Consider the following 19,677-nt stretch of genomic DNA (forward strand, 5'->3'; position numbering starts at 1 on the left):
TAAATAGTAAGAAATATTTTTCAATCATTTTCTATGTTTGATAAATAATTATATGTTTTGAAGATAAATAAAAATAAAACAAAATCAAATAAAACATTTGGATTACAAAATAAATAAAAGATATTTTTCTAAAACAAAATTATAAATGCTAAAGATGATTAATTTTTAATTTTAAACTATAAAAATAATATAAATAATAAATATATATATTTGTTCATTAAAATATTTGATTGAATAAATAGTAACTATAAATAAAGTAATTAGGTATACTCTATGTGTATGATTTGAAATGATTAAATATATATACAATATTAACAGACAACAGAATAACTTTGATTTTAATTATATTTCAAACTTAATAATTGCACTAAAAAATAAATAATTTTTCTTTTGTTATGTTTTTATATTTTATAAAGAAATAAATATTGGAACTATAAAAAGTATAAGTACTATTGTTTTTGCGAACAAGTAATAAAAATATTTATGTATAACATGTGTACTATAATATTTGAAAGCTTTAAGTTTTTATTGATCTTCTTCAATTAGTATACAAACATAATTGCACATACTTACATTTATGTGAATTAAAGACTAATTTATTTGTAAGCTAACATTCTTGTTGCCTGTTGAATATTAATACTTAGTAAGTTTTAGGAATTTATATATATTATTTTTTTCCGGAGAATAGATTAACTTCTATCTATATTTCTACGTTTTATTTGTATTCATTGTTATTATTGAATTTTTCAAAAAAAAAAAAAAAAAAAATGGATATTAAATATAATTTAAAGTTTATATTTTGTAATAATATAAAAAATTAATACTATAAAGAAAATTAATAATAATCCAAATGAAATCCTATAAAAGTTGTAATAAATTGTATATAAAAAAAAAAAAATTAGAAAAGTAATAACACTTACTCTACTCCTATTTACTATTCCGTTATTTCTCACTGTATGTTCTGCATTCCATGATTCAGTATTGGCTAAAATAAAATAAATAAATAAAATAAAATAAAATTCAGGCCAGAATAAAATTTAAACAGTGTAATAATATTTTAATTAAATAGTAAATTCTATAAATGACATTTTATACAGACTTGATTATTATAACAATTGTTCAAAAAAATAGATACATATTTCTATAATTTGTGTTATTTAATCAGTACACAATTACAAAAACATTTTATACTTTTGTATTCATTAAAATAATTTAATATACGTTATGACAGTATTATTTATACAATTAAATGATTATTTACATTTTTATTATTGTGGTAATCGAATTATTTCTAATTCAAAGTATACCAAGTAAATATCTTTAATATCAACTGGTATAAAGTGAATATACCTATGTATGATTTATAAAAATTATAATTATAATAAATTGTAATATTGAAAAAAAAACAGAAGGGTGTATCAGTAGAAGTATCTATTATTTTAAACGAGAAACTGGTATAAAAGGCCTATAGAGCCATAATGATAAAAGTATTATAATATAATTTCAATAAACTGTATACTTTATCATATCGTTGATCTTGAATCACCTTTTGGATCAGTTAATAAAATTAAATAATTTACTTTGCGGATGGATTCTATAGTATAAAATTGTAATATTGTATACATAGTGATTCTTTTATTATGGTCCACTCATCATTTAAAATCTATTAACATATTTTAAAATATTTGTTTTATTTAAATTATAGTCAAACTAAAAAAATAAATATATTATATTTTTTGTATTTTTTATAGTTATAATATTTTAAATGAAAACATACATTTCAAATTTCATATTCGAAATAATTTCTATACATAAAAATCAAAATTTGGATGAATATTTTTTGAGTTATAAGTATTTAAAGTTTATGATGTGGATTAAGCAATTCATAGTTTTTAAAATAATGAGTGATTAATGATAAAAAAACAACCTTGTTGTTACATGAGAGGTTAAAAAGTCTTCAATATTTTTTATAATAATTGAGAAAAACGGAAAAGTTTAAGTAAAACCAATTTTGATAATAACATTTTTTTTTTGTAATTAAAAAATTAATTCACATAATATTAATATTAATATTTTTTAAATATGATTATATAATTTTTAAAACGCTTTGGAAATAATCGACATTTTAGTTTTTTTTCTATTTATGTACAATGACATTCTGATTTATTTCTTAGTAAAACAGTTTTAAAATTTGTCATTAAGTTCCTCATACATTTTTGCAACAGCGATTATTCAAAAGATTTTCAATTTAAATAATTAAGATACAAAAATGTAGTAACAGTACAATATTTATCATGTTATTCTTTCTAAAATTCAAAAAGAGTTTAGAGTAAAGTCATATACATTTTATACGAGCTCTTGAAGTGTATATTGATAAAATTGGATTTTCAAGTATAAAATATCAAAATTCATTACGATTAGTTAAAAACTAATAAATATTTGTAAAATTATTAGAAATAATTCAAAAACCTAAATCATTTTCAGATAGTGATCTAGGAGAGTAGTTCATTTAAGGATGATAAAGCTAAAAAAGCGTCATTGGTAAATTAGATATTAGAAACATTTGTAAATTAATAACAATAACATTAAGTATATAATATAAATTTGATGGTTTTTTTTCAAAAATTACTTTATTCTAATGTACCTATTTCTTAAAGTAATGTTTATTATTTAATCAAATATCTTTAGAAATAGATCCTAACATATCGTTTTAACTTAAAATAATTCACTAACAGAAAATTGTATTTACATTATATTTTTATTTTTGTAAACGTAATACGCAATAATGTTTATAATTCACTACAAAATTACTCAAATAAAACCGATAGTACTATTTTATATGAGTATTATTTATTCGTATTATTTTATTATCACTTATAATTATTATATATACAAAAATTAACGCTAAAAACAAATATAAATATATTATATTTCAAAGTATCATTTGCCAATAATATTTTAACCACAGTACTGTCAGTAACATTCAAAAACTTACTGAGGCCATAACACACAAATTTGTCCCTTTGTGGATCATCAAATCTAAATAACTAACTTTATCAAAAGTTGGGATAATATAACAAATGCACTAAATGGAATTTGTGTCAATGCATAACTTTTCCCTATCACAATCCCAAATATCCAAACAAATACAAATTTTTCCTTGGCAGTTCATATAGTATTTTATAATAAAACTGATAATTTGACTTTTAATAATAATTGATATACTATGAATTTGTATACCTACACGGAGTTGTAAGGTGTAAGACTTGTGTAAATAATAATAATAAAAAAAAATAAATAAAGATGAATTTTTCCAAAGATATTTATTTTGAAATATTTTACTTATAATGAATTGTGACATAAATAGTATTGGTAGAATATAAATTATAATTAGTGGTTAACCGCGCTGGGTAACTATTTTCATTTCTTGACTAAAGTCAAGTTCAGACTTAAAGTAATAAGTATATATTTCAATAAAATACAGCCAACTTTGTTGAAATTCTCACGAATGCGTATAGAATAATTAAAAATGAATAAAAATATAGTTGTTCTGGCAAACTTTCAAATAGCGTTGAAAAATGGAGATGTTCGATGAAAATGTGAACCCCACACTAAAAAACAGAACAGTATCTTTTAATGATTTTGTTTTACTATTAAATATAGGAATAAACTACTTGAGCAATATACATTGAACGCACAATATGACGTGAATAATACATCACAATATCACACTATCATAGTATATTATACTATATTATAACAAACGAAAAAGCTATATTTCAAACAAAATTTAAAAATTGTATAAATATACAACTGAACACATCTTGTTCGATTTTTATTTTGTTATTTTTGTACCATTTATCTACTATTAACAAAGAGGAAAAAATGTTTGCACTATTATGCCAGCTTCCTTTTTTGTAGGCATGATAAATTTACTCTACAATATTTAATATTGTAAAAATTATTTTGAACAATTAACAAACACCTCCGCAAATAATCATTCGGTTGCAATGTAGCATGTAATAGAAAAAGTAGATATTAAATGTGTAATAAAATATCAAATACATCACTGTTCATATCACCCTTGCAGCTATGCGTGTCCGTCGAAAATTGAACAAACATTATAGCGACCATAAGACTAATAAAGGGAAATCTCGTTTTGGGGAAAGAATTAGCAGCGCGCGTTTGTTTTAAGCCTCTCCGACTGACGGCACATCACGTACTTGACATTAGCTGCACAATGCACCTACTAGTTTGCTATCTTGCTATTTTCGATAAAAAAAAAAAAATAAATAATAAAAAAATAATTTTATTATTATTATTATTATAACTGACATTCTGACAGTGTAATTAAAATTTTAAAGAGAGATTAACTACATTGTGATTTCACTTAAAATTAAAAATATATAAATATACGAAGACAAATATTTCATTGTATTTGTATATAGATATATAGTATCATCATCCATATTAAATTGAGAGCAAGAGAATATTATTATGAAAAGTTACTATATTACTTTGCGTGAGTTTACATTTATTATACCTATTACTAATCATAACAAAAAATATAATCAAATAAAAAAAATAACGTTAAAGAGAAACAAAACTATTAATAAATCATATCAAGGTAGGTTTTTAAGTCCAACCTACTACAAAACATAATTCAAACTTTAACCATAGGTACTAATGTGACTTATATCTTGTCCAAATCAGCTACACGCTATAAATAAATTTACATTTCATAATAATTTAACGTATACCGATTCAGCTGTTGTATAATAAGTACAGCGAAAGTTTAATGACTAATTCATAGCATAGTACCTACTTAGAACGTTAGAACCTTAGAAAATAATTTTATGGATTATTTTTTAAAGTCTAAATAATTTCTATAATTTTATCACTGTTGTACATATTTAATAAATATTATTAAAATAATATAAAATTTTATTTAATGTAAATTTTAAATGTTATGGGTAAAATACTTCTCATACATATTTCTATAAGAAATTAACTAAGAAAGAATTAAAATAATTTAAAAATATCCAAATTTTTCATTTTTTTTTCTCAACTGTTGTATTTAAATAAACTGCCTCCCTCTCGAATATCTTCGATCATAATACAATAATACAATAAATTTATTAATAATTTCATTACTAAGTATATTATCAAATAAAATCTTATGTTGATAATAGTAACCATTTTTATTATATTTCGATATTAGTTACTATTAATAATTAAATATAAATATAAAATATTAAGATATAATATTTATCAATAAGTCACCAATTAGGTAATATAAAAATATTGGTTTTATCATGATAAAAAGAAAAAAGAAATAGCTAGACGTGTAAATCAAATATTCCTAGAAATGGTAACAATTAATATTCATACAACGCTTAATACACCATATTATTAATAATAAAACTATTATATTAAATTGTATAGTTTGTCAAATGACTAAGAAAATTAGAAATATGTTTTACACATATGTATAGGTACATTTAAATAAAGTCGTTCAAACATAATTTACATGACATGTATATAATTAATTGAGTATGAATTTCTCTTAATAGGAAAAATATACATAACAGACGAAACAAAGTAAAAAACAGAAACAATCTTCATTGAATATTTTGGGATAAGCAATAATGATATTGATTATAATTCCATGGTAATACTTAGGAAATCAATATAGGTATTAAAAGTAGATGAAACTATTATTTAATACAGCGATAAAAGTACCTACAGCTTAATAACGATGCATTATAATATTAAATATATCATGCACATATTACAATTTATAATACATAAATTATAAAATATACAATAAAGAACAAAAAATTTCAAATAACACTTAACAATTCGAGTGTTTACAAAATATACTTGTAGGTGAAGTATTAACAAATGGACACAACGGGAAATTAAAATAAATAATAATAAATTCTTTAAAAGTTGTTTCATTTCACAACATCTCATAATAATAAATATAAAAATAATAAATTTTATCTTTTGTTATTTAATTAATAACAAGAATAACGTTGTCTTTCAGTTACTTATCTGTGTTACTTTAGAATAAGAGTTCAAAGGCCGCAATAAATATTATGATTACAAGCTATTTATCTTAGAAAATTTAAAAAAAAGTAAATATTAAATTATAACACTATTAGATCATTTTTTTAAGCTAAAAAATTAAATTTCTGTTATATTTTTAAGTAAATATAACTCAGTATTTAATAAAATGTATAGCATTATAGTTGAAATAGTTAAAACGCTGTTTAAAAATGTACTTCTATACATTTTTTAAATGTAATTATTATCAATATTTAATTAATAAATCTTTTACTTATACATTATTAATACGTATTTATTAAATATTAAATTGTATAATTTATAAATTATAAATATAAATATTGTAAAAAAGACATTATCCGTATTTTTAATTAAATCATAAAAAGCTTAAACACTATAAAAGTTTTTTTTTATTAAATCTTAGACGAATTGGTACCTATTTCATATAAAATTGTTTTTTTTATTGTTAATAATAATTACTATTAATTACGCAAACAATTAAATTTAAATTTATCAGAATAGGTAATACGTACCTATCTAGTACTAGATAAATTAAAATGTTCATTAAAAAAAAAATTAGACACTCGTTAATGGTACTTCAGCGGTTTTTTTGGTACAAAAATACATATTTAATTTTTTTAATTTTTGAATTATATCGAGGGTATTTCTGGATAAGTGGAGTTCCACGGAAAACATTAAAAATTCACGACCTAGTTCCTTTTAACACTCCTCGTTTTCATTTTTACCTGTTGTGGTGACTGCTTTATAAACTATCTATATATTATTTTTTATCTTTCTCTCTTCAACCGTTTAATAAGTCGGTCAATGTGATTTACCCGGTCCAAGGTCATTTCAGTGTCTAAGTTGCGTCACAACAAACTACATTATTTAATATATTTATATTATATGTACAGGATGATACATTTGATTATACACTCAATTGTACAAAATGTTTAAATTATTTTTAAATAATAAGTCACATAACATTTTATATCAATATTTTGTTCCAATATGAATTTAAACTAGTAGAGATAGTAAATAGTTTATGTAATTTTGAATATTTATAAATAAAATGTAAAGAACAATATTCTGCTCTAGACATAAAAGTACGCATGAAGAGCTTCTTTATAAAAATTAAAACTTTTTACAATATATGTGAAAAAAAGTTAGTTAAATATTTAAAATACATTTTTCCACATTAAAAAAAGTATTAAACATATAATAGGTACCTTCTTACAAAATATTTGTGTTTGTATCTAATTGATATATTACATGTTAAATGGATCATCCTATACACTGTAGATTTGCTTCATTTATGTTTAACACGAATGTACATACTAAATACGACTAAACATGTATGCTGGTATGGTTACCAGTCATATCTTGTCTATGGGATAATTCATCATGTGGATTATCGTATGTCCCCTTAACCACCCTAGTATGTGTAAAGGCTTAAACACGCGATAATCCACAAACATGTTCTACGTGTAGGCAATACTGTACTCTTCCACTGATTGAGAACGAAATGCTAATTAGGTTTTAAGTACATCTTCTACTCATGATATTAGATTTGAAAACATACAACTTATCTTATTACCTTTAGTTAATATAAAAGAAGCTAAACATTTTTTGAGGCCAATTTTAATAAAGTTTTACATTTTAACAATAATGTCAAGGGTTATTTTACATACTACTAATCGGTTAATATAATATTAAAGATTTATTCAAAATATAGTCTCTATTTATAATTTTAAAATGTTCTGAATAATTCTAAAATCTATAAAAATAATCGTATTAAATAAATTTGAAAAAATATGTGATTGTTTTATCGTAGATATTGAAAAATTATAAAAACATTGTACTATAGATTAATGCATAAAATTCAATAAAAGAATATCTATTTTTTATAATCTATATCAAACGTTTAAAATATTTTTTTATTTTTATCATAATGATTAATGTCTACACATATTTCTATCGTCACTCAAAATCTAATAAATATCACTTTTAGAACAATCAACATTTAAATTATTCTTTAATAGTAAGTATACCCAATATCTCGTATTTATATTTTATTTTGAATATTGATTAAGTTTAAAATTTATTTTTTTCAGTAACGATGAAGCCTAAATATTTGTAAAATACATTATGTTTATAGAATTGCATATAAAAATTACAAATTTGCAACTTAAACTGCACGTTGTTCTAAGTAAAATTATTATTTTTATTATTTTTTATCTATATTAGTAATAATTTCTGCCATTATAAATTAATTTATGAATAAATACAAATTTTCAACTTAAAACAATAGTATTGTTTAAGTTATTTTATCTTCTTAACTATAAAATACCTACTCATATAAATTACTTTAATAGTACTCACGTTTTACTATATATTAACTGCACATTAAATATCTGTAATAGTTTGCATTTAGATTTTTGAAATTGTTTGTATAATTATGTTTAATATATGTATTATGCATATAATATCTATAAAATTAATAGTAATAAATACCTGTTTGATCGTGTAAAAGACGGTCCAATGTAACAGTATTATTTTTTTCAATCGCGTTATGACGATATTTGAAAACGTCTTTGCTACTAGATGCGCAACCCATGTGCACCCCTTCGCACTTTCATTTACCAGCCATTACTTTGATCACCATTAGGATGGCATGCTTAACTAATCTTCAAAATTCTCCACTCCACTAACGACAGACAGAGCTATAAATAAAATTATTATGATAAAGTATAATTCAAACTAATAGTAATTTAATTAATATATTTAATAAAACTATAAGGATCTTTAATTCTATAGATATAGTAAATAAAGTAGTAGAAATTAAATATTTTAGTAAAATAGTAATCATTTTTTGTTTTTGGTAACTATAGTTGTTATTTTAATTTTAAAATCAAGTGCTATTGTTTATCAAAAAATATCTATAGTTCATTTTTTATTATTATTAAAAATAAGAGCTTAAAAAAGGTTAGATACTAAAGTAAGTAATTCTAATTTAAGATTTTTAATTGATAATAGTTGAAATCTAGATATGTTTTATAGACCATAGTTGTATAAAAGTGTAAGTACAAAAAAAACAATTCATAACATTATTATTAAGCTTAGTTTATTGATATGGGTTTCTTTCTTATGGAGAATTATATGGAAATTAATAAACAAGATTATTAGCCAAAGAAGCTACCTCATTTCGTTGTTTAATAAAAATAAACTTAACTACAATACCTGAGACACTTATTATCAAAAGAAAAACAATGTAATATTGCAATTGGAGTAACATGCCTACCTATTTCAAAAAAATTCAAAAATGTATAATTCAGTATAAAAAATTATAAATTCTATCCTAATATTAAAAAATAAAAAATAAAAAATAATAATAATTAGAACATTGGTGAAAATAAGAAAAACCCATCTAATTTACTCATATATATTGTCAATAAAGAATTTTTACCTAAATGTTTTGAATATTTTCATTTAGATGCACAATCAATTCTCAAATGTAAATAAAATATTACAAACACATAATAACCAACTGATATAAATATACTGAAGTACGTAACTTCATCAACAATCAATTTTCAGTACAACCCGCACTTAATTAAAAAAATACCCAAGCATTAATTTTTCACAAAATAAATTTGAACGAAAATTGTTTTTAGATTCAAGATGTTAATTATAATTATATTAAATTATAAACATTAAACATTTAGCATATAAATATATAAAAAAGATCGTATTGACTAAATTATCTATTTGTAATAGGTATACAATTATAAACATATAGTATTTATATTTAAATTATATCTATGATTCTACTAATAAAAGAAGTTTTCAATAGAATGCATATCATTTTATTTGAAAAATAATAAATCAAGATAAAACAAAAATCTGAAATCATAAAAAATATAATGTTACATAATATATTATATTAAATTGTAAATTATTATTGTATAAAAAAAAATGTCAAATTATGTAAAGAAATGCATACATATTTTTAAAAAATGCTTGAAAATGGCTACAGTAGGTATAGTCATAATAGTGTGGGTATAAATATTTATTTTTTAACATGACAATCAAAAGACGAATGATAGCAAGGACTTCCGATTAGGCACAATAACAATTTATCTTGACTTCATAAAATCGGCAAATACTATTGTGAAAAGACATGTTGTAACACAACAGCTATAACTTTTCCATGACTCCGTGTAGGTAGGTACGCCGTACACATAAACAAGTAATATAATCCTACTCGTATAAATACTATTTTAAAACCAATATATTAAAGACCATGACCTATAGTTAGGTTATTACCTCTTTTCTAGTATAATTACTAGTTAACATTATGCTTTGATCAAAAGTGATAATAATATCTAGAAACAAATTAAATACTTTGAATGTAGGTAGTAAATAAAAATGTTTTAAATAATATAAATAATAAAAATGCTACTATTCAAATTTTTACTAAAAAATAAACAGTCATAAACAAATTTAATTAATCAATTTTTATATTTCATTTTGATTTTAAATTCAAAAATTAGCTGAAATACAAATTTGATCCAAGACATTGCAATTCTAAATATGAACTATTTTGCATACCTATTTTTGATGACAGTAAAAATATAATATACATATTATAATAATCTATATATAATATGTATATAAATTTTTAATTAATATTTGAGGGAAAATTACTGATTTGTCATTTTATAAATTTAATATGATATTTGTATTTTGTACCTATATAATATTTAGTGCAACAACTTTTTCATTACAGGTATTTCCTCATTTGCGCATATAATTTATTTTAAATGTACATATATTTTATTGATAAATACCCTTCAAAGCATAGTATTTTGAATTTATTTTATTAAGATTATTTTGCATGTTTAGAAATGTTAACCTATTTTTAAGCGCGTACATTTTTGGTTGTTTAGTGTATTAAATCATATTACTTCCACCAACTCAATTGATATAGATACAGGAAATAATTTAATACGTTTTAATTAAGTTTAATCCTTAGGAACCTTTTCAGTAGAAATTTACTTAGTTCACTCGCTGGTTTTCCTACAAGATTGAGGTTTCTCGGTGTATTTTTGTAAATTTTTTATAAAACTATTTCCTAAAATTTCTCTTAAAACATCTGTGTCTAATTTAACTTTAGAGAGGATACATCAAACTTTTGGAACACTTTTTAGCCAAAATAGTAGTTATACAGATTTTCTTGAAATCTAAAATTAATATAACTTGACTAATTAATACAATTCTGTTTAACATAGTTAGTTACAGGTACAATATAAGCGTGTATATTTAACATTCAAATGAATGAATATAAAATTAGAATGTAGTAAATTATACAAAACACAACAATATTTATTGTTGGTTCAATCAACTAATGTACACACATACAAAATGTATTTATACAACAATAAACAGGCATGTTTTCATTTCATCATTTATGTTTAACATATGTTAAGTATTAAGTATAATAAGTAGTTGAATAATGAGGTTATTATAAATACTTTTATTTTTGGAATTCATAATTTTGTCTTGTTTTGATATAAATGAAATAAAGCAATAACTACTCGTATATTCATTAAAAATAAACTTTCAAGACTGTAACAATTTAAAGGTAACGAAGTGCTAAAATATTGGAACACTACACAAACAGTGAGGTATTTTAACTTCTGACATCGAATTCAAACATAATATTCATAATATATTATATTACATTAGGAACCCTGCATATATGTGTTTCACGACTTTGACGTGTAGATTTATTTATTAGGTTCTTCATTTATGTTATCACAGTTAATCTAACAAAGGTGTACACATACCTATAATATATAACTATTAAAGTTAGATCCATTGATATAAACATTACTAGTAAAACACGAATATTATTATCATATAAAGGGAAGTATTTTAAATTTAAACATGAGCTGAATACATTATTAAATATGTACGTGATATAACGTGCACAAGTATTTCATAACGACAGTTATTATTAACAATGATGATAGTCACCTTATTACGATGAATATATTATTATATAGGTATATATTTTGCGATTTAGTGTATCTATATAAAATATAACGTAAACAGAAAAGATCGAGATTGAACAGAAATGCAATAATTAATATTTATCACTTTACAATATTTATGCTTGAATGTATTTATTTGAAATATTAAAAACGTCATACTATGTAATATTTATTATCTATTATAAAATGTTTAATTTTCAAAAGAAACAATTTTTGTTAATTAAAAATTTAGTAACAAGTATAAAAAAATAACAATTGAATTATATTTTTTAGCATATTTTAGTTATTGAAGTATCATGGTTATGGTGTTACAACGTTTTTAGGAATATTATTCTTTATTTCTAATGAAATAAAGCTAAATAAAATAGCTAATTAATTAATCAATGAATGAAAACGCTGAATATCTAATGTCATCAGTAATACTCAATAGATATTATTTGTGATTATTAGTGTAGTTGGCACTCGATAGTCACTATAATAAGTATTTATTTCTAATTTGCAATCATTATTCGACAATAGAAAAGCTGTAGTCATGCAATGTATTTAAAAACAACTGTTGCCAAAAATGTATTAGATATAACATGTATAATCATAATTTATAGATATGAAGTTCAAAAAGATTAACCTTAATAATATTTATATGAGCGTAATTAACTATTAAAAATAGATAAAAGTTAGAAAAAATATTATACAGAACCATTTAAACTAAATAATACACATGTAACTAATATGTTTACTTTTGAAACGAACTTTATAAGCTTCACTTTGTTGCATACAATTTAAAAGTATACAAAGTTAAATTTTCACAAAATTAATTAAAATTATGAAAATATTATTTTGTAGGTAAAAATATACAAAATGTTTAAATATGACACCTAAGTTTGAAATTAATGTAATATAAGGTTTCTTATAGAAATCTTAGAACCTATAACATTTCAAATTCAAATTTTTACGAAATATTATTAATTTCATGGTTATTTTGTTGTAATACCAAAAAAAAATGTACTTAAAGAAACTTGAAACTTTGTATTCATTGTACTCAAAAGATAATTCTAAACAGAAATGATTTGTTAACCTAGGGGTTAAATTGGTTGGTGAAATGAGTGATTTATGTTTTAATGGTCCTGTATACCCAAAAAAATAAATCATGTACAAATTTAAACAACTGATATACGTTTCAAATTTCTACGGCTACTAATAATTTTTAATTATAAAAAAAAATCTAAAATTATTAGATAGTCAACCATTATTTTACGAGTGAATTTTGGGTTTCGTAAAAAAATGTATACTAAAAATAATTTTTTTTTTAATTGGTCAACGTTCAAATTCTTTTATAATTATTTTAACCAAACTAATAAAAAATCTTGTATTAAATTTTCAACTCTTTGCTACTTATACAAAATATTTTTATACATTTTAACTACAAAATTATTTGAAAATATTGAAGATTTTGACGAATTTTTGTTAATATTTGAACTTCAAACGCTAATAAATTGTGAAAATTTTGTCTATGTATTCTTATGATTTTTGAATATCATAAGACGAACTTATGAGGAACTTTGTATTCAATTTTCAAGTATTTTATGACTTAGCCAAAACAATGTTATAGATATTTATAAAAAAAAAAAACTAAACAAATATGAATACTTCAAATTCCTATCTACTTATAAATATAGCCTTAAAATAAGCGAAATATTTTAAAAAGAAGATTTAGTAAAGAAAATACCAATCTAAATAACTAGTGAAATTTTCAAGCATCTGCGAATCATACTTTTTAAACAATAACAAATATTGAAAATCGTTTCAAGATAAATCGTTATTTTTACGAGATTTCGTAAAAATTTAAAATTCAAACGCTCATACATTTTTTCATATAATGACGCTTTGAGTTTTCTCTATAGCTATTTAAAGAAAACTTATGGAAATCTTAGTGTTAAATTTTTTGACCATGTATATAATTACAAAAAATTGTATGAATTTTCAGCTAAGTACAAAATTACTTATAAATGTTGACAATTTTGACATATTTCATAAAAATTTAATTTTAAACGTTTATAAAAATAAAATTGAGACAAACGATTTTCAATTTTTTTGAACTGCAATAAAAACAACTTAAAAAAAACCTTGTATTAAATTATCAAATTTTTTTATCAATATTTAAAAAAAAAATACTTAGAGAAATCGAAAATTTCAGTACCTATGTATTTATAACGTTTTTATAAATATTTGGTGAACACTTCAAGTATTTACAGTGATTAATTTTTGAGTTACAATAGAAACTCAATTTTGTCTAAAACTGGTTTTGAGGAAAATTTCCTGTTTTCAATTACTTTTTATTTTTATTTTATTCCTTTTTTTTTGAAAACTGATGGAAAATTCTTAGTTTTGACCTCTATCATGCATTCATGCACCAAGGATATTCACTTTGCCATCAAAAACCACCTCTGAAGTTTGAAATTAAAGCATTATTTCGACAAGTTATGCTGTCCCAAAAACAAAAAAAACATCATTGTAAAATCAATACATTCATTCATCACTTTTTTCAGAATCTAAAATATTACGATTTATTTTTAGCACAAATCTACTTACATTATAGTCAACGGTATGTCAGTATTGACTTATGAGTTGATAACAACTAGTTATTACTTATTATATATACATTGTTTGTATTTAAAAAAAAATAGTTCAACTGTATTACCAATAGAAAAATAAATAACTATATAATAGCAATACAAAATATATTAAAATGTATAATTAAATATCCTTAAAAATATAGGCCATTTTTGACTAGAATCACCTTTTGTGTATAATTATTTATCATTAAATTTTAATTTAATACACTCCGTTAAGCGACCTACTCAATTATTATGTAAGCTTGATATTCTATAATTCAGATGAGTTTCCTGATTTTTTTATTATTATTATTTATTATTTATTGATGAATAGGAAATTTATTGTTTATAGTTTAGCATGAATTTTATAAATATTTTATACTATAATTAATATAATATCATGGGATATACTTATTAATCCTGAATAGTTTATGTAGATTTAGGTAATATCTTAAAAATTTCTGTCAACAGCTATTTTAACGAATAAAAAAAATCTTTGTAACAAGAGAGAATATTTTCTCTTTATATTAGTATAAAAGTAAAAATAAATATTTTATTAATCACGAAATCTTGGAGCGATCAATTGCAGTATTGTACATGATATATCATCATGTAATATTATAATTATAATTATTTTTAATGAGAAAAAGCTTTAGCATTGTGCCACTGGAAATAATATTATTGTTTTTTATAATATTACGTAGTTATAGGATAAAAATTATGGAAACCTAACAGGATTGATTTTCGATTTAGGTGATTTATACTAAAATCAGCAATAATACTAATATATCCTAGAAAGATAAAAAAAACAAATTATCATATATTTTATTCATTATGGATCACTATAATCAATAAATATATTACCTTTCAGAGAAAATAGATAAATATGGATAGTTTTTCTATGCCCAAATGTAGAAAATTAAAACAAATACTGTACTTAAAGTGTATACATAAATTAAAATTACAATTTAATTGTGTAATATATTATAAATTATAATACAGCAGGATTACAAAGCAGACTCTGATAAGAATATACCACATTAATATTTCTGATCGTCATATTTCGCCTATCTATATGGATAATATTTTTAAAAATATATCAAAACCATATTTGAAAAGACTCGTTCAATTGAAAGCATTGTTTTTTCCTTATGAACAAACCACATTTGCATTCAATTCACAAAAGTAAAAAAAAATGATTTTGCACTTAAATCCAAATAAACATTTTATATTATTCTCCTTTTGAGTATTTTTTATTGATATAAAATTTAATATGTCGTTTGTTAGAACCAGCTAGTACACAGCATTACTGAATTACATTCTATAAAATATGATATGGATAATAATAGTCTTCATATCTAGATTTATAGCTTTTATTTTTTTTTAAATTTAAAAATATATAAGTATAAACTATTTTGATTATTTTAATTATTAGAAACGTATAGATCATACAATAAGTCTATAAATTCTTAAAATAATATATAAAAATAACGAAATTGAAACTTATATAAGTACCAGTATTAATTAATCACTTTGGTGGGTTTTAATAAAATTGAAATAAGTAAATCAGGATTTAAAAATACACCAGATTTTAATTAAAAATATTTTTAAAAATGGCCTCGAAATTTAAAATAAGAAAGTTGAAATTCATTATTATATACTTTTATTTTATTTTATTATTACATCAGATAATTTAATGATTTATAATAATATTATCTATTATCTTTAAGCAAGGTTATGGGGGTGGTAGAGATAATTTTTATAAAATTAGAAAATAGACTTTTATATTAAGCAATTATTCATTTAACATTATTATTACATATACATAGTATAGGAGTACAAATAAACTTTTCTAATAGTGTAAGTAACCAATCAACAACTATTTTATTTGTATTAGACTTTTTAAAATTCTAGGAGTCATTAAATACTTATAATAGCAACAAAATGTAAATAATGTCCATTTTCTAAATAATTTTAAATAATAAGTCTACAATTACTTTAATTACAAAAAAAATATTAAATTTAAAAGATTAAATAATCTAATTCATATGTATTTTACCACAATAATTATAAGCCATCATCGCTATAGAGTAAATATAATACATATATTTTTTCAAAATTTTCAGTACAATTAATTTATATTTTCTTAAATTATTTTGTGTTAAAAAAATGCATTCTCTGATAACGAAAATGGAGTTTACTACTCAAGACTTGGTGCTATAAATTTAAACAGCTAGTGTCTTATTTTTTCTCTATTTTAGTTTTTTTTTTTACTTTTACTATTATTTGTGATACTCGTGGGAGAAAAAGTATCGTATAAGGGGCTGCTGAAAAACAGTTTCATTTCACGTTCGTATTTTTATAATATACAAAAAACGATAAGGTCTAAGATACTAAGCATAAACAAGTGTATATATTAATGCACAAGTAATATCCCAGATTTTAGTTAAATAAATGTGTTTTAATCGCAATTAAATTATTATAAGTCTATAAAATTATAATTATACTTCATTTTTTTATTTAATTCAAAATTAAATTTTCTTAATAGCCGTGACAATTAACTAACATTTATTAAACCAAAATGATAATTTAAAATATATATTATATATATATTTCAATATAGGTACTAATTTTATTGTTAAAGATAAGTGCGTATAATATATACCTACTTTTAGATAAAAAAGAACTAATATAATAATATGTTTAAATATACAATGTATATAAAAACAATTTATAAAATATTTTCAATGAACAGTCTATAAAAACAAATATACCTCTCTATATTACCTTTTAAAATTACTTTCAAAGCACATCAAATAATAATTAGAAATCTCTTAAATTTCGATTTAAATTTTATTCAAATACATCGGAATTTTCATAAAGTCATTTGTTTAACATTTATAGTAACAAAAAGTTTGTATGGCTACAACACATTATTTGAAAAATCTGAATATCTAAAAATATAGTTTTTAAGACTTAAGTATATCTTAGGTTTTGTATCTATACGTAGTTAAAGAATAAAGAGTAGGTAAATCATTCTGTAGTAAATATTTATATTTTATAAAAACTGTGACAAATGGATTTATGAGCAATGAATTATTTTGTGATAAAATCAGCTTTTTTTAAATTATATAAGCTAAGGTTTATTTCAAAATTTTTAAAATATGAAAATCATCCAGTCAGAATAACAATTATATATATTATTCACATTAACATATATTTGTTGTTAAAAGTTAACAAATAGAATAAGTAATAGCCTATATAACATTTAAATATTTAAATAATTTTTCTGAAGAATAAAATAATTGTTTAAGTTTGCTTAAATTTGTATCAATCAATAACGTACAGTCTGAAATAATTATTAAATATGTATACCTATTGTGTGATTACTGATTATACTATAAGTATTTGATCTAAATTTTAAATATCTACTTAAACATAACAGTATAAGTATAACACCGTTGTACACACATATAAGAGACATTTTACAATATTTACATAAATATTAATTCAAAATTATAATTTGAATATAAATATAAATATAATTCATAATGTTACCTATAATACGTATATAGTATATTATAATAATATTGTTATAATTTTTTCTACATTGACCAAAGACGTTTTTATCTTTACAGGATACTTCTTATTTCTTAAATTACATAATAATTTTAATTATTTGAAAATATGGTATTAAATATACAAAAATCTGAGTTAGAATAAATTTAGAATAAAATTTACAAAAATTTGGTATGAAAATGCTTTTTAAATTACCCAGTGTAATAAGTTTATGCATAAAAAATACTAGACACTACAATAACTATATATAAAAATACTTATTCTAGTGATAATACTTAGAATAAGAATATTAAATAAAACGCGAAATTAATTCAATATTATTCATAATATCAACGGTAAATAATGTTTTATTCATACAATTACATGAAAAATTAATTAATTAATTTTTAATTAAAAAATGTAGTTTTTTAAGTATACATGAAATGAATAGGATATATTATATACCTAAGTATATTATACTTTTACTCCATATATTATTTCTATGCGACGAATTGTTTATCAATATAATAAAATAATGTTCTCGAAATAAAACACCTAAGATTAAAATGTGTAGATTCCTATAACACTTAAAAATCGTGTATAAAACATGACGCATTCTTTATATAACAAAAATATAAGAATTTCAATAATAATTTGTTCTAAGAGTTAAATTTATAGATGGTATAAGTTATTGTTATGATACTATAAATTGATTATGATTCATTGACCTCTATACATTCAATCAAGAGCAGTGACGTTGTAAATAATTTGGGACATAATTTAATTACAGTGTTTACTATGTTTACGATACATATTACATATTATGTGTGTACTTATCAATATATATATTTAAATAGTTAATTATTGTTGTTATTTAAAATTAAAATACTTTTAGACACGTACCATTTTAATAATATGTGAACACCTATTACCTACATATAATATACCTATATACCTATATTTAACAATAGCAATTTATTATTTTTAATAAATAAAGTTATGTGAAAAAAATAAATATATTTTATATTTAAATTTATTGCATGCCTAAAAGTTACCTAATATTTTTTAGTATGATAATAAAATATATGTAACATGGTTTATGCGAATTCTAGATTAAACTCAAGATTAGTTTAATTTACATGATTAATTAGATCTCATTAAAAACAAAACTTTTTTGAATCTGAAATAATTTTTAGTATTTAACATATTTATTTTTATAATATATTCATAAAATATGATATTATATATCAAACAATATACGAATGTAATAATGAAAAAAATACATGATTTAATTAATGAAGAATCCTCATCTATTGAAGGAACTCTGACATAAGTACAATATCTATTTAATACTTACATAATATATTATATTATTATTTTGT

General features: G+C 21.2%; 1 protein-coding gene across 5 annotated transcripts in view; it reads right to left on the reverse strand.

Annotated features, from left to right (window-relative positions):
* LOC114124975 (high affinity cAMP-specific and IBMX-insensitive 3',5'-cyclic phosphodiesterase 8) overlaps positions 1-19,677 on the reverse strand; it is a 70,528-nt gene that overhangs the window by 38,214 nt on the left and 12,637 nt on the right. For 3 of the 5 annotated variants that reach the window (XM_050196926.1, XM_027988437.2, XM_027988438.2), the window contains exons 2-3: positions 8,584-8,792; positions 921-985 (exon numbers count right to left, since the gene is read on the reverse strand). In XM_050196926.1, coding sequence (XP_050052883.1) covers positions 921-985; positions 8,584-8,686 — 168 coding nt within the window. In that variant the 5' untranslated portion in view covers positions 8,687-8,792. The remainder of the gene's footprint in view (positions 1-920; positions 986-8,583; positions 8,793-19,677) is intronic. The other 2 variants (XM_050197024.1, XM_027988439.2) reach the window with 2 other exon arrangements.

The sequence above is a fragment of the Aphis gossypii genome, chromosome 1 (genome assembly GCF_020184175.1).
Source record: "Aphis gossypii isolate Hap1 chromosome 1, ASM2018417v2, whole genome shotgun sequence".
Lineage (NCBI taxonomy): Eukaryota > Metazoa > Arthropoda > Insecta > Hemiptera > Aphididae > Aphis > Aphis gossypii.